Source organism: Falco naumanni, chromosome 4 (assembly GCF_017639655.2).
Source record: "Falco naumanni isolate bFalNau1 chromosome 4, bFalNau1.pat, whole genome shotgun sequence".
Taxonomy (NCBI): Eukaryota; Metazoa; Chordata; class Aves; order Falconiformes; family Falconidae; genus Falco; species Falco naumanni.
This window is the reverse complement of record NC_054057.1, coordinates 88,577,873-88,593,312: the sequence shown is the minus strand read 5'-3', so window position 1 is coordinate 88,593,312 and position 15,440 is coordinate 88,577,873. Positions and strand designations below refer to the sequence as shown.

General features: G+C 44.6%; 2 protein-coding genes across 13 annotated transcripts in view; both read right to left on the bottom strand.

The window, feature by feature from the left end:
- Positions 1-13,404, bottom strand: part of UNKL (unk like zinc finger) — a 60,302-nt gene extending 46,898 nt beyond the window's left edge. Inside the window, exons 1-4 of one of the 12 annotated variants that reach the window (XM_040593427.1) lie at positions 12,463-13,404; positions 10,101-10,310; positions 3,505-3,681; positions 534-667 (exon numbers count right to left, since the gene is read on the bottom strand). In XM_040593427.1, coding sequence (XP_040449361.1) covers positions 534-667; positions 3,505-3,681; positions 10,101-10,310; positions 12,463-12,827 — 886 coding nt within the window. In that variant the 5' untranslated portion in view covers positions 12,828-13,404. Of the gene's footprint in view, positions 1-533; positions 668-2,722; positions 2,787-3,504; positions 3,682-10,100; positions 10,311-12,086; positions 12,424-12,462 lie in introns of those variants that run through there. The other 11 variants (XM_040593422.1, XM_040593420.1, XM_040593419.1 and 8 more) reach the window with 11 other exon arrangements.
- A 506-nt stretch (positions 13,405-13,910) lies between these two features.
- C4H16orf91 (chromosome 4 C16orf91 homolog) lies at positions 13,911-14,803 on the bottom strand. Its single transcript, XM_040593437.1, has 2 exons — positions 14,763-14,803; positions 13,911-14,695 (listed from the first exon to the last, which is right to left on the bottom strand). Exons 1-2 carry the CDS (start codon positions 14,786-14,788, stop codon positions 14,344-14,346), a joined length of 378 nt encoding a protein of 125 aa, XP_040449371.1. The 5' UTR covers positions 14,789-14,803; the 3' UTR covers positions 13,911-14,343.
- Between the last annotated feature and the right edge of the window lie 637 nt (positions 14,804-15,440).

Here is a 15,440-nt window from a genome sequence, read left to right as displayed (position 1 = left end):
TCTAAACCAAGAACATGAAAACTAGCTTTGAAAGCCTTAAGAGAACTAGGGCAATTTGATTTACTTTAAGAAATCTAGTATCACACTTTCAAGACATTCTTGTGTTTTAATATTCTGCTCCAATTTTCTGTTTAATATTCTACTTCATTCCTGTTAGTCAAGCTCAGCAAAGAGTAACAGTCCACTAGACTCAAAAATGAAGACTTTAATCATTACTACTACTTAGCACAAGACAGAGCTCCTACTGACTCTTAAGAACATTTATTCAATTGACAGATTAGCAACACCTGTATCATATAAACTGAAAAAGACCTATTAAACATTTTCAAAACAAAATATTTGTAAAATGCAGTCTGAATATAAATGTGACAGACATACGATTTGTTCACAAATACCCAAATTACTTATATAAACCGATTCTTTACTCTGTTAGAAAAGGTTTTTGACCTTCTCCCAGGTGAAGACCCAGGATCAACAAATTGGATGAAGAAGCATCAGTAAGGAAACTGAGAAAGGAGATGAGGTAACATTACCCTGCCATCTTGGATCTTCACTAAGGGTCTTCTCAATCATTGCCTGGCTTGCTAAAATTCCTGGTTGCAGATCTGGAATGCCATCACCGCATCCTAGCTGCCCATTCTGTAAAGTTTCCTGTGCCTGAAGTTCTCTGGAATGGGGGAAAGAAAATAGTACTGCTAAACTGTATAGCTACAGTAATCCTATCTGCCCGAGTATAAACCTGTCCAAGTCTATCAAACTTCTGTCATTTAATCCAGCTCTTAACAAGCCCAAATTGTAAATTGTCTGAATCTCAAACCATTACTTGCACTGAAGCTGGCAAACAATCATAAGGAATAGCCATGTCATACAAATCAAAGAGCACACATGAAGGAATGAATGCTGGCCTTATGTACACAGACGACGTTTGTACCAGCAATGCCCACATGCACCTCTGTGTGCTGGTGTGCTAACATTTTGAATGTGCTATTAATTTCTGATATTCCACTGCCACGCAGAACATGGTGGAACTAAAAAAGACACAGAAAGGGCAATAAAGGTGATCAGAAATACAGAAGAACTGCTTTATGAGGGAGAACTAAATACCAAAAGACTATATGCCTTGGAAAAGTTATGACTGAAGGAAGGTACAAAATATAGCTATTGACTACAACACCATATAAAAGTAGCCGAACTACTTTTGGCTCACCACAAGATTTTGCAAGAAAAGTGTCGAGATGTTCAGGAGACCTAGTAACAAACAGCAAGCGTTATGAGGAAATGGAACCTCTTCTGCAAGAATTTACAACTGGCTTGCAAGTAAGCAACCACAAGCTTGCTGCAGAACAACTACTACCAAACCAAAAGGTACTGTATGACTAGTATGAAACCTCTACCAAAAATCTGAGACAATTTTATTACACGATTTTAGTAAAATTAAGCTGTACAGAGATTCAACAATGGCAAATCAGTCCAAAAGATTTATTTTTTTAAAAAAAAGATACTATAGCATAATTGTATTAGACGTACTTTGCAGCAAAAGAGAAACAAGGTGAGGAATCAAATACCAGAGGTGGATCTATAGTACTCTATGAGAATCAAAGGCCTCTCTCTATCTTCAATTGGCACTGCTTTCTCTAGACACAAATATTCAAGGAGCTCACCTCTTACACCAAAATATTTCTACTCAGGATCTCTGAAGAGCAGTCTGAAAGGTGTGGTGGTTTATAATGTAACTAGTTATGATATAATTTACATATAATTTCAAAAACTTCCCAGACCCCAAGTAGCCTCCAAAAAAAAAATATCTCAAAGGGAAGGAAGACAAGACAGACATAAAGCCAAGTCTAAAACCCTTCAAACAGTCAAAATATTTCCTTTACAGATTCAGAAAAGGTGCAGGCAATGAGAAGGAAAAGAGTTCCTGGAGAGTGTTTTTTCTTTAAGGTGGATATGTAGAAGAACAAGATTATTAAGGCGAATAAAGTTAACGCCCGCATCAGTGATTCTACTGTTACTTCTCTGCTCTTTACTTACAATAAAGAAACCCTAACACCTGTGTCCCATTGTAAAGCAAAACGACCACCAAAGAAAAAACAAGATCCAACACTTTGGACTTCCTTATGAATGCCAGATGCCTGAAATCAGGAGAAGCAATGGCACATGACTGTTTTTCACAGATATCAAAGAGGTTTGAGACAGCCTACTTGTAGGTTCAAGATGTTAAACACAGACTCCTGCCACAATGTCTTCAGCTCCTCCTGATGCTCTATACATAGCCAAACACCAATAAACAATCACGTAACACATTAAAAGACACATAGAGAACAGAGCTTGGTTTCAGTCTTGCTATACGTTGGCTCCTCTACCTAATACAATAAAAAGGATTGCAAAGATACTAAGCATTCTGTATTCAGATTGATGTGGCATCATGCCATGTATGCTAAATAAGAAAAGTCAAAAAGAAGAAAATGGACAGATGTCTTGCAGAAGAACCATCAGCTAGCTAACTGAAGGAAGTCTTCTGGAAAGAAAAGCTATATATAACTAAACAGTATGTGACAATGCAGCAGGGAATTCTGTGGCAAAATATGACTTTAAGTGATTACGAAACTAATGAAAAGGCACTAATTTTACAAGTATTGTGAAATGAGAGTTTCCATCTCCCAACAGATGGTTGGGAATAAGGGATAACAAAGGTAAGGATATAAGATAGCAGCCATACCAGCTCAGATCAAATGTTCATCTAGCCTGGAATCCTGTTTCCAACAGTGGCCAATAGCAGATGCCTAGGGAAGAGTGTAAGAATAGGGCAAGTGTATAGTGATACTCCCCCAGAATGCTCTTCCAGTGTCCAGTAAGTGATACTTGTGACCCTCCAAGGCTTCAAAGCTCTCTGGAAATTGGAATCCTTTCCTACTGAGTATATACAGACCACTTTCTGTAGCAAGAGCTCCCCTTGCACCCATTTATAATACCTCCCAACAACATGCTTATCTTCCAGCTTTGGCCCCAGCTAAAACTCATACCTACCACTACCCTGATTCACTAAGCACCTTCTTTTGACAATAACTTGATTATACAGTTGCAGAGGCAGAATACTGATACCCTATACATGAAAAAATACAACACAATTAAAAAACCTGCAACGTCAGTAGGCAAAATATCAAACATGCAAGCTGAGAACCTGAAAGATGGCTTACACAAAATCATAAACTTGTGAATGTAAAAACCACACACAAATTTACAAGGCATAAATGACAAAAGGCAGAGTATCTGGTCTTTTTATCAGTCATAAGAATTACATATACAGCTCTTGAAATTGCAAGTTACAAAACTTTAGTATTTTTATTTCCCAGTGGGCTTCTATCTGCTATCATGATACACAGTGAACTGTATTCTTATGTTTAGTTACAGAAACAAGTATATTTTTCATTTTCTGGTATGCAGTGATAACAGACATGGTATTTCCTGTTAATTAGGCTGAAGAATTTGAAACAAGACTACCTTATATCATACACTGGTGGTCTAAGGTCATGTGGACCATGAGCAAAGGCACAGTGAATTCCATTCTTCACACAGTGACCCCGGGCATCTGTTTCATGAATGCATGTTCCAGTCTTGTAATATCTGAGATGGTACTTCCTTTCTGTATCCCCTGTTGTTCGATGCAGGTAAGGGCAACTACGTAATAGAAAGAGGAAAGTTAGACCACTGCTTTGAGTTTTGTTTTTACTAATGTAATTCTGAATTATGCTCTAGCTCTTACCAACTTTTAACAGTAACTTTGCAGGACTGTAAAACAAAAATTGTCCCAAACAAACCACCATCACAGATCAGCTTCAAAATGAAAAACATTATTTCTTAGTCTCTGCTAAAGTTAGAAGAATTTATAGCAGGGTGGCTCACAGAGATTTTATTAATAAATCTAGCAAGCACCCCTGTAAGCAACAATACCAGCTGAGCTAAGGAACGACATCTTCCATATTGATACAAGCTCAAATAACTTCTACACTAATAGGTACAAGTTGGGTTTTTTTTAATGTTATCATCATCTAAAATCAAGGGGTACTTGAAGCATGATTGTTTTTTTCCTGCCTGCTCTTTATTGTCATGGAACTTACAGAACAATCTCAGGGGATATCTAAAATGACTCTTATATTAAAAGACAGAGAACAACTTTTATATCAGCAGTACACCTTTGATCATATATACTAACTGTTTCTCAGACAGAACTATGTGAGTTACAGTCTGTACTTTAAAATGGCTAGCATCATGTGTGGATTATAATTCCAACTACCAATAGTAAACAAATTTTAAAAAACACACAAAAATATATGCACAGGGATGTCTGTTCTCTCCCACTTTATTTCAGTGTAATTAATTTTGGTCTCTGCTGGTTTTGAAAAAAATACTTATCTCCAAAAACTATTTTCCCCCACCCCAAAGTAAAAAGAAACTGCACCAAAAAGCTTAAGTGAATGATACAGAGCAACAAATCAAAAGTCCCACAGAAATATTTTAATTTGAATGGAGGGAGAATAGCAAAGCACTAAATAGACTTTAACACTCACAAGACTTTATGCTGGCGTAAGCACTATTTACTATATTCAAAAAAGGTTATTTAGAAACCAGACTAAACAAATGCAACTGTTTGCAAATACTTACAAGTCTGGTATTCACATATTTACATCAAAATCATGTATTGTTCCTGCTGTGCTGAACACCTGCAGCTTGTGCTGACTTCTAGGAATTAATACTGTTTATGATTTCTGAGAATCAAGTTGCTTCCTTGTAGGAATCTAAAACCAGCATTCTGTTAACGATGACAAATGGGCTGCAGGTAGTGATTTGTACCTATCTCTTTAAATACCAACAGAATTAATTAGTGGGAAGACTAGGTATGCCAAATTCAGCGCTATCTCTCATTTTGTCAGTGTAAGATGGAACACAGTCTGCAGTCGGGATCTGAAAGCAGCTCTTCCACACTTCTCGGCTCTACATGGGATGCAGTCTTTGCTGGGTCCGTTACAGTGCCTCATAGGAACTTTGTGAGAAATTCTTTTTGATGTGTGAATATCACTGATGCAGCCCTCCTGTTCCAGAATTGCTACCAATATGGAAAAAATGAGAAAACTCACAAGAGTCAATCAGATACTTTTGCCAGCACTAGTCCTGTGCGGAACTCTAAACAAGAGGAAACGCCATCTGAGGCTGTATTTTTGTTATTGCTAACTGTCCCACCACTAGCAGAATCTTTGCAGTGGTCAAATGTTTCCATTTTCCCAGCGGACTCAATTACAAACTCTAATCTTTCACTCATACATGCACACCTCACAAAGGTGAATGAATACTCTGTCAAGTTCTTATGCATAAAGTTCATGCCTCCATTTTCATCTAATTGTTTGCTTGTTCCTTTTGAAAACAAGAATTAAACGTTTTATCTTCCATGCAAGAACTGTACAGGTGTTTACATCTCATTGCTTGTCTCTAAGTCCATGGTTCCTTATCAGAGGGCAAACATTTTTGCTTAAATATCTGCAATTTTTCCCTAACAAAATCCTCTTATTAGTGGTCAGAAAAAAAAAAAAAGTTAAAGCCATCCATTTTTTAAAATAACTGTTTAATGGAAAGACAAAAAAAAAAAAAACAAAATTCAATGGAACATAAGACAATAAGACATAGCTTGTCACACAAGCTAGCCACAACTTGCATGCAATGTGACAGAGGGAAAAATACCCAGGTCACAATTTTCCCCACAAAAAGACAACACATTCCAAAAACAAGCTGGGGAAGAAATATAAACTGTGTCACCAGACTCTTCTGCTGAATTAAACCTAGGTTTGTTTGCCCTAAGACTCAATACTTGTGCCATCAATGACTAATGAAATCTGAATTTTATTGAAAACACAGTTTTCCTACCGCACATTTTGCCAGCTGCCTAAAGACTCCCATAAGAGGTGAAGTCCTCATCCAGAAAATAACAGAGTGCTTTAATGAGGTGATCTAGCATGACTGGGACAGTTTGTTAGCTGAATTTTGCCTAAGACTTGTAAAGAACTACAAAAGGGCTAGTTGTAAAGGTAACCGAGGGGGACTAAACAGCATGCAAACCTCAAAGAGCAGAAATGATGGCATCAATTTTGCATGTGTATGTTTTACATAAAAGTGTGTTAATCATACAGTACCACAATAATACATATGCTATTAACCACAGACATCTTGATCAGCTGTAGGTCATCACAGAATCATTAGTCAGAAAGGCAAAAGCCCCTAACAAAAGCAGCTTTTAGAATAGCAGATAGTACTTACGCATATTATCAAACCAAGTCAATGCGCTGAAACACCCACAGAACAGATGTTCTACTCAGCCTTTAATTAACTAGAGCAGGGGTCCTCAAACTTTTTAAACAGGGGGCTGGTGCGGATGAAGGGGCAGGAGGTCATCTGTGGCTGCTTGGTTTCCTCCCCCAACCCCCGGCCGGGGGGGGTCTGTAAATACCGGGGGCCGGATTGAGGACCCTGGGGGGCCGTATCTGGCCTGCGGGCCGTAGTTTGAGGACCCCTGAACTAGAGGGTTGTTAGATCTTACCTTCACTTTATTAATGGAATGGAGCATAAACCATTGTAATACAGTTTTAAACAAGACTAGTCTTTTATTTAAAATGGCTAATTATCATCAGATTACATGGCTGCAAACTGATGAACTTGTTCTCATGTACCACAGTTTGGTACTAAGGTTGTTCACACATCACTTATTTCTTAGGAACAAATATTTTTATTAAAAAAAACCCACAACTTTCCAGGCAGAATAATAAATCTATTTCATGGTCCATATTTCTACACCATCTCCCAGTTTAAAATAACTGGACAGAATCCTGACTTGGTAAACATGAATCAGTAAAGAACATTACTTACTCTGTATTTTTCCATTATTGAAGTCTACACACAACATCTAACTATTAAAATCACCCTTGTTTTCTGTATCCAGATCTCACAAAGTAAAAGCATCATTCAAAGTCAGTAGATGTATGTATCATGAAACAGAACATATATTCACAAAAACATAAAAGGTTAACTGGTTACTGAAATGGAGTTTTTCCTTTTCACACTCTTCTTAATTCACATCATAAACATTCCAAAAATATCCTTTAAGAATAAAACAGTTCCAGTGTAAAGGGTAATGCTAGATGTTCTTAAGTGTATGAAAACAACTACATAGTTCTACTTCTGCTCAACCTTGAAGCACTAACATTTTTTCCTATGATTACTTGAAGTGCTCTTCTGTAGTAGGCTTCTGTAATTCATTCACTTAGAGCAGACTTCCTTTACAGATACTAACATATGCAAAATAATCTTCTAATTTAGAATCTGACATTGCAGTTGACTGAAATGGCTGAAAAACACATCAGATTTTAAAAAAGTATCAATTCTCTTCTCCCTTGTGAAATTGGGAGGAACACTATTCAATGCTCAAAATATATGCTCCTAACTCTGCAAGTAATCTAGTCTTTCTCACAGGCCTTTCCTTAGAACAGATTGTTGTAATTTGCTACCCTTAGAAAAGCCCTTTTCTAAACAGCTTTACATTTTTGGGGCTTCCTTTCATTCCAAGTTTAACTTTGGAAAGATATACCACAGTCAAGCCTTGGTGAAACCAACAATTTCTACTTCAACTTTCTTGAAAGTATGTTCCTGAGAACCGTTATGGGTGTCATCACTCTACCTTTCCCACTAGCGCTGTATCAACTCACAGGCTGCATTAACCTAACGGTGTATTCAGACAAGCAAAACAGAGGAACAGAGACATAGATAAAAGCTAAAAAAGTACCAACATGTTGCACAGATAGCTTAAAACAAAGGTGTCCCGACACTACCGGTTATAACCTATTTCTACAAGAATCTGAAGTTGCTCCAAATAAAAGACTAAATTTTAGGCAGAAGACAAACCAGGATCAAAAAATAATCTTTTGCTGAGTTCTGAAACAGGAAAGCTGCCACACTGTAAGCACGTCCTCAGAAATGTTGGCATTTCCCTCCTTTTTTTTCTCCTGCCACTACCAACATGCTCCAGCATCACCTACCAGTAAGAAAGTTATCTTTGACCTCCCTTGCCTCTCCCAACTCTTTGCCCTGTATGCCTCTTCTCTTCCACCTTAACTTCAATCAGCTATCAACTCACAAGAGCTGACAGCCATTTCTAGCCACCAGTTCTCGGGATCAGAACTAAAACAAGGTCTCCACAGTTCAGCTGAAACTCTTCTCACAAATGTCTCTGATAATTTCACCTTATAACTGAGCCAAAGAAATCAGGCTCCATTTTCTCCGCTTGCATCTGTCTTCATTTTCTTAATTTACTGTCTGTTTTACTCAGTTTTCTCCCCTTGAAACACTGTTCTCCTTGTTTATGGGAATTCAGTTACCTTTACACTTTCCTCTCAATCCCTCCTGGAGCTTTATCTTCCAGCTTCAACATCCTTTTATGCCTCTGGTGAGGGGTCTTACAGGACTCCAGCCTCAGTCCCTGCTCTTACTCTTCTACGTCTGGGCAATTTCACCTCAAAAAACAAACCTGAAAACTACCACCCCTCTGCCGATAGCTCCTAAACCTACTGATTTAATTCAAACTGTAAGCACAACAGGCTAAACCAGAGGTACGAATCCCACTACTGGTCTTATTTCTGCCAAGTCCTCTGCACTTCCATTATACCAGACAATACAACCACCCTGTTTGTCATTTAGGCTTCTAACCATTAGGCTCCTAACCTTCAGCAGCTGGTGGGGACAACTCTTCCAATCCAATTGCAGGAAAAAGGTTTCCATCTCACATCTCAGTTATTGAAATATTTTCTCTTACTACTTGCTTCTAACGATTCAATCTTGTCCAGCTAATACCCTTTTAAAACATGGCTTCCTTTTTTCTCCTTTAGAATCAGTATCTATCACTCAATCATGAAAGGTCAATTTTTGTTGCCAACCGATCCATGACATACAAAAGCATCCATTATCCTCATCTGTTGATTTTCAAAGAACTGCCCACACTGCCCCAGGATGGGCAGGAATGCTTTACAAACACCTGGAAAGGTAACTAAATTGTTCTCTTTTAAATCATCCCTCAGAGTCATTTTTTGCTGTTTATATCACTTAAGCTTGGTACTCAAAATTGTCATGCTGCCCAGTGCATTTTTGCTGTCTACCTTCCCTTAGCTCTGTTCAGTTTCTGAAGCCTCTGGGAAAAATCCACTTTTTTCTTCTGTTACTACAGCCTGTAACACAAAAGATACCTGATCTGGGACAAGTTCTGCTCTGCAATATAGTAACCAAAATAATTAATCTTCAATGTTTAAAACAGGTAACTAGCAGAAACTACATACTTCCTGGCTGTTCTCCTGCATATTTTTTTGTCAGAAGTCCTTCCTTGCTTCCATCAGTGCAGATGAAGCTCCTCTGACATGACCACAACATGCCCAGTCCCCCTCCGTATGCCTGCTAACCATACCATTTGCTCATTTCCATCTCTGTAAAACTTCTACCCCTCCCCAAGTTTACTGAAGACCCTCTGTAGGCCTCACCTAGAAGAGACACACGTACATGGAAATGCACACAGACAGGCTAGCCATACAACTATCACCAAACTCCTTTGCTTGTTCTCACTAGAAGTATCATGAAACAGTCATTCTCCTCCACTACCCATCATTCTTCAGAAAACTTCCATAAGTTTAAAATCTTGAAACCACCTCTATACAGTACAATTTGCACCTAGCTGTCAAGAGAAAAAGGAAGCACAACTGAAAAAAAGAAAAAAAAAGCAACAATACCAGCACAAAAGTGCAGGAACAATACTAGCAGAACGCTACTTTCTTGTGTTATGCTTTAAAGATCATCAAAATGCAAAATCATACTTCTAACTCTATGATAGCCTAAAGAATACATGTTTATATAAAAATGTATGTGCCAAAAATTGAGAAATCACTTATAGAAATGTGTTTTCCAATAAACTGCAGCAGGATTCTATCGATCATTTTCACTAAGGAGAAATTAGCATTTTTCCTTAATGTCATTGATAATACTATAAACACCTAGGACTGAAAGAAATCACTTACTCATCTCCATCTGGGCAGATTCCTGTAGTCTCATCATATTTTGTACAATAAACATCTGGACTGTAGTTAAAAGTCCCATCACGCCTTCGTATAGGTCTACGACGACGCTGATTTAGGAAATGCCAATGAAAACAGGTAAATGGTCTGTGCTGGGTACACTTGTGCTGCAAAAATAGGGGGCACTGCTCTGTCCTAAATTCCTTTAGATACCTAAAAAAATTAAACTGTGTTACAAGTTTATCTTATTGGAGGCACATTTTTACAGTATTAACAGGGCACTTGACAATTCAGCGCACACAGCCCATGAAAAATTGTACAACTGTACCTGCATACAGTTTTAGCTCCTATGCACAATTTACTATTTAGCTGTTGAATACAAGTGACTTTATTTTTTATGACAGATGCATTACTAATAAAATACAGTGGAACGCCTGGCAAATTATACTATGTTTTGTAACTAAAGTCAAATATATACATTAATTTAAAAAGCACAGTATTGAGAATATTGTCCTAGTAACCACCCAACAGAGATTATAAATCCAACAAGTTACGTGAATGACCATTCCTATTGCTTGCTACCACACCAAATAGTCCTACAAAGGCTATTTTAGCTAAACACCACATCTAATTTAAACATTAGCCCTTAATCACAACATTCCCAGAATGTGGACAAGCTGTATAAAAGGCTAGATGGTCAAAAGAGCTTTATGAAGGTTATTACCAAGGGCCAAGAGAGAACTTCAGCAAACTTGCTTTAGCAACTGTGACATTTGTGCTGGGACAGTCTGTGGTCTTTGATGGTTACCTAGGAGCTAGTGAGACCACCCCTCGCCAGCAGCATGCAGGGCGCAGAGGCTGCTGAGGAAGGCTGGTACTTCTTTCCACAGGCTATGGACATCATACCAGGTGGACACTGCTGCAGCACGTGTCAAAGGACATAAACCAGCATCTCCCCTGCCTCAGTTTATATGTCTATTAGCCAATTAGCAAGTTCATTACATTGCTAAATTCATGGAGTATTTGCAAAAGAAGGGCAACACTGGAGCTCTGCAGAACTTCAGAGCTCACAGAGGTTTCTAATAGGACACGGAACGTGTGACAGGCTGCAGGGGAGCTAAGGGTGCAGGCAAAGGGAAGGACTTTAAATAATAAAGTGCACATTTTTGTTCTCAGGTGCTGAAAGTGGCACACAGGGGATGTAATTACACAGAGTTGTGGAGCACATCTGAGTTTAGAGAAGAATTTCTGAATTATCCAGGACAGTAGGGAGGGGAAAAAAGTATCAATAATACAGTATAGAACTTTTGGCCGTTAAGGGCTGCAGGAGGGGCTGTAGCAGTGTCTGGGTAAGTGGCTGCGTTCTAGTGCGGGAAACCTGGCACTACAGAAGCGACGACAAGGCGGTGCGAGCGAAGGGATGCCACAGTTCCGTGATAAATTATTCTGCATTTGCGGGGAGCACACGGTCCTGCAGGAGAGGGGCTGTCACCAGTGCTGGGGGGCGGCAGGGACCCTACAGAGCGTGTCAGAAGGCGGAGGGGCGACAGGGGATGGCGAGCGCGCAGGGCTGTCTTTCCGCACGGGGGGCGCCGCAAAAATTACCACGGCAACGTCCCGCGGCCTGGGGGTGAGGCTGGCGCCGAGACGGGCCGTGCAGCACCCGGCGGAGGCGGAACGACCCCTGTCACGGCGCGGGGAAGGCGGTCCCGGGACGCCGCGGGGGACAGCGCGGGCCGCAGGCGCGGAACCGGCCGCAGGCGCGCTGCAGCCAGCCGAGCCCGGGCCCTCCGCCTGGCCGGGCCGGAGCGCGCCTTCCTTCCCGCGGCGGGGGCGGCCCGGAGCCCCCGCACGGAGCCGCTGGCGCAGGAGGCCGCGCGGAGCAGGCCTGGCACACGGACGGGCCCTCAGCCCGGGCCCTGCGGCTCCCCACCCCCCGCACGGCGCCGGTTCTCGGGGTGCAGGGCGTCGCCGAGACGCGGTACCTACGTATAATGTGTCGGCTGCTCGGTCTGCGGGGACCCGCCGGCCCAGCCGCCCCGCGACACTGCTTTCGAAACCGACGGCATCTTCCCCGTCGGTCAGCACGGCGCAGGCGCGGACCCGGCCCGCCCCGGCAGCAGCGCGCGAGCCGTACGACACGGGCCCCGGGCCCCCCCGCTCCGGGGCTCCGGCGCGGCCGCCCCTACCCGCGGGGCTCCTCCGTACCCCCTGTCCCGGCCAGAAGCGGGACCGCACGGCGTGGCCCCTCCAAGGCCTGAGGGTGGTGGTGAGGTGTCAGTGTGTCTGGGGGGATCAGCGCGCGGAGCTGCCCCCTGCCCTGTAACGAGACGCCGCAGACAAACCGTTTGCGAGTTTCCAGCACCTTACAAGCAAGGGACGACGAGAGCAGTTCCGCAGGCGGGGGCTCTTCATTAACCGCCTGTCACGGCCTCGCAAGGGCAGCTCCAGCCCCTCCGGCAAGGCGGGAACAGCGGCTCCGGGCGGCGGCTCGGCCGGGCCGTCACCGCATCCAGGGGCCGCTCCGCCGGCCGCCCCCCGCTCGCAGCGCGCTGCAAGCGCCGAATCCCAGGGAATCACGCACCGTGCGGCAGCGCCCGCCCAGCGGCGACCACTCGCCGGCCACCATCCGGGGCAGCTGATAGAATGCTTAGAAATAACTAGATTAACAGGATATGGAAAACTTAGAATAATTAAAACTCTCGTTGTGTGTACAAAAAGGAGTTTCATAGTGTGACTTGGCAAATGAGGCGAGGAGCTTCACAGTATGACTTTGCAAATTAGGCCCGGTCCTGGGGCCCTCTGTACTGATAAGGTGAACCTGGGATGCTCTGTGTGCCGATAAGACGACACCGGTATGCGAACATCAGTACCTTGATATAGGAAAACTGGACCTGTCCTGTTTTATGGTTTGAAAAAATCCCCAAGACACGACTGAGTCTGCGCGAAGAGCGAAGGTGAAAAGTTCCGAGCGAGGGAGACTCCTAAGTCTTCATCCTCAACGACCCCCGCGAGCACCACCAGGAGACAGTGCGCAAGCGCAAATGGGACAAAATTTATGTTAATGACTTCTCGGTAGACTAATCCTAATCCAACCTATTCTCGGGCATCTATTGAATATGTATAAGCATATATTTTAAATAACACCTGCACGAAGAAGTCGGGGCAGCAGGTACTTTTGGAATTATCCACCCTGATGCCCACCGGTGAATTACACGTGGTGCCTGCTTTATAACCTATCCTGAGTTATAGGGTTTAATTCCACACGTCACAGCCGCAGGTGCCCTGCGGCAAGGTGGGGAGCCACAGAGGTGCGCGCTAGGTCAGCTCCTGCAGCTCCGGCCTGCAGCGATAGAGCTGCCGTGCGTGGTTTCTTCGTTTTTGTGGGGCGTTTTGTCTTTCGGCCAAATTTGGGAATTTTAATGGCACAGAGTTTTGCATTTTTACACTTGAAAATTCAGAGTAAGAAAAAAAATGCCTCTACCTTTGAAGGGGACTAAATCGTATTAGTAGCTTTGAGTCTTCCTCTCCAAGAAGTCTCAAGCGTCCAAGTCTGAATATATATGAATCTGTACAAACAACTCCATACTAGATTGTTCAGCAAAACCAGGGGTTTCTTCCCCAGTGCGGTGCAAGCCAATTGCTTTGAGGGAAGAACTTGAAGAGGGAACTTCAAGAACCTCTACCAACAATGACCACCTCAATCAGCCATGCCTAAAAACTTCAGTCCAGAAAGCAATCACTCATGAGCAAGAAGGGGTTGAAGGTGGCAATTTCTACATTATTTAGTAGAATTAAATAATAATAATAATCAGGACACAAAAGAATCCTGTATTAATGAATCATACATTTACAGTTGTCTTCAATAGAAGCTGAACAGACTCTGTGCCTCGCAACATGTCAAATGAAGGTCACCCTCAGTGGCAATTTTACAGGCTTACAGCTTTCATAGTTTAATACACCATGCATCTAAGAGACACGATCCATGGAAAAGAGATGGGTTGTATGAAACGTATCTTCAAAGGCACGTTGATGTGCAGCAGTACATCCCGCTCATCCCCACCGTGCAACGCACGAGGAAGCTACTCCTGGCGCTGCCAGTGTGAATCGCTGCGTTAGGGCCGGCACCGAAGGCGGCACCGGCAGGGCTGGCGCCTGCGAGCCACGGCGGCGGGCGGGCTGGCAGCGCGGAGGGCAACGGCACCCACCGCCCGGCAGCACCGGCACCGCGGCCGCGCTCCCGCCCTCACTGCCCCCCCCGCGGCTGCGGGGCCGCGTCGCTCTCTCGGGCCACGTCCAGCGGCTCCGCGCTCTGACCGGAGAAAATCGCTTCCAGCCGCTGGTCGATCTCGGTTTCCTCCCTGAGCGCGCACCAGAGCAGCAGCGCGGAGCCCAGCAGGCTCAGCGGCAGCACCTTCACCCACGGCCGCTCGTGGTCGCTCCCCATGGACCGGCTGACGCTCCACACCCGCGGGCTGGCCTTGCTGGCAGAGAAGGGGATGGCCCCCCCGCCCTCCGCCTCCGCCTCCGCGCCCTCCGGGTCCCGCCGCCGCGCCAGCCACCGCCGGGGGTCCGGCAGGCGCAGGGGCCGCCGCACCCTGCAAAGACACACGGGTCAGAGCGCGGAGCGGCGGCCGCCACCCCGGCCCCACGCCCCCACCTCACCGCCAGCGGCCAAGCGCCCAGCTCATGGCGGCCGCCGGCCGCCGCCGCAGCCGGAACCGGAGGTGACGGCAGCAGCGGGGTCACACGGCGGGCGGCCCGCCTGGACCGGCGCGGGGAGGCCTGCCTGGACCGGCGGGGGTGGTGTGGGGTGTGTGTGTGTATGTGTGCGGCCCGGGCCGGGGGGGGGGGGGGCGGGGTGCGGCCTCCCTGGGCCGGCGCGGAAGGGGGGAGGGGGGGGAATGGCCCGGGCCGGCGTGGGTGGTGGGGACGGGGGCGCCTGCCCGGGACGGGGGGTGGGCAGCCGAGGCGCTCGGGGGCCGCACGAGCCTGCCACGGGAGGAGGCAGAACGACGGGAGCGGCGCTCGGCCTCCGCCAACCCCGGCAGTCACCTCTCCGCAGCCTGTGCTGACAGGGTCCATTTTATTCCGTACTACACACGGGCATTGCCGTGCATTCCCGTACCGCGTCTGTTCGGTCCGGTGTTTCCACAGCACCTTTCAACAGGCCCAGCACAACTTCTGCTCCCCAGAGATGACAGCAGCCTCTGACACAGGTGGAGCCCTGTGTTATGCACCGTGGTGGCCGAAAACATTCCTTTTTCTGCTCAGGTCTGCACAGAAAACATTTTAGCCTACAGGCAAAGCAATATGTTCTGAATATCGTACTTACCACGTTTC

Bases quoted from the DNA above. Each gene is read 5' to 3' on its own strand.
- C4H16orf91 (XM_040593437.1), bottom strand. From the start codon at position 14,788: ATGAGCTGGGCGCTTGGCCGCTGGCG. The intron at 14,696-14,762 runs GTGAGGTGGGGG...GTGTCTTTGCAG, and splicing joins TGGGCGCTTGGCCGCTGGCG to GGTGCGGCGGCCCCTGCGCC.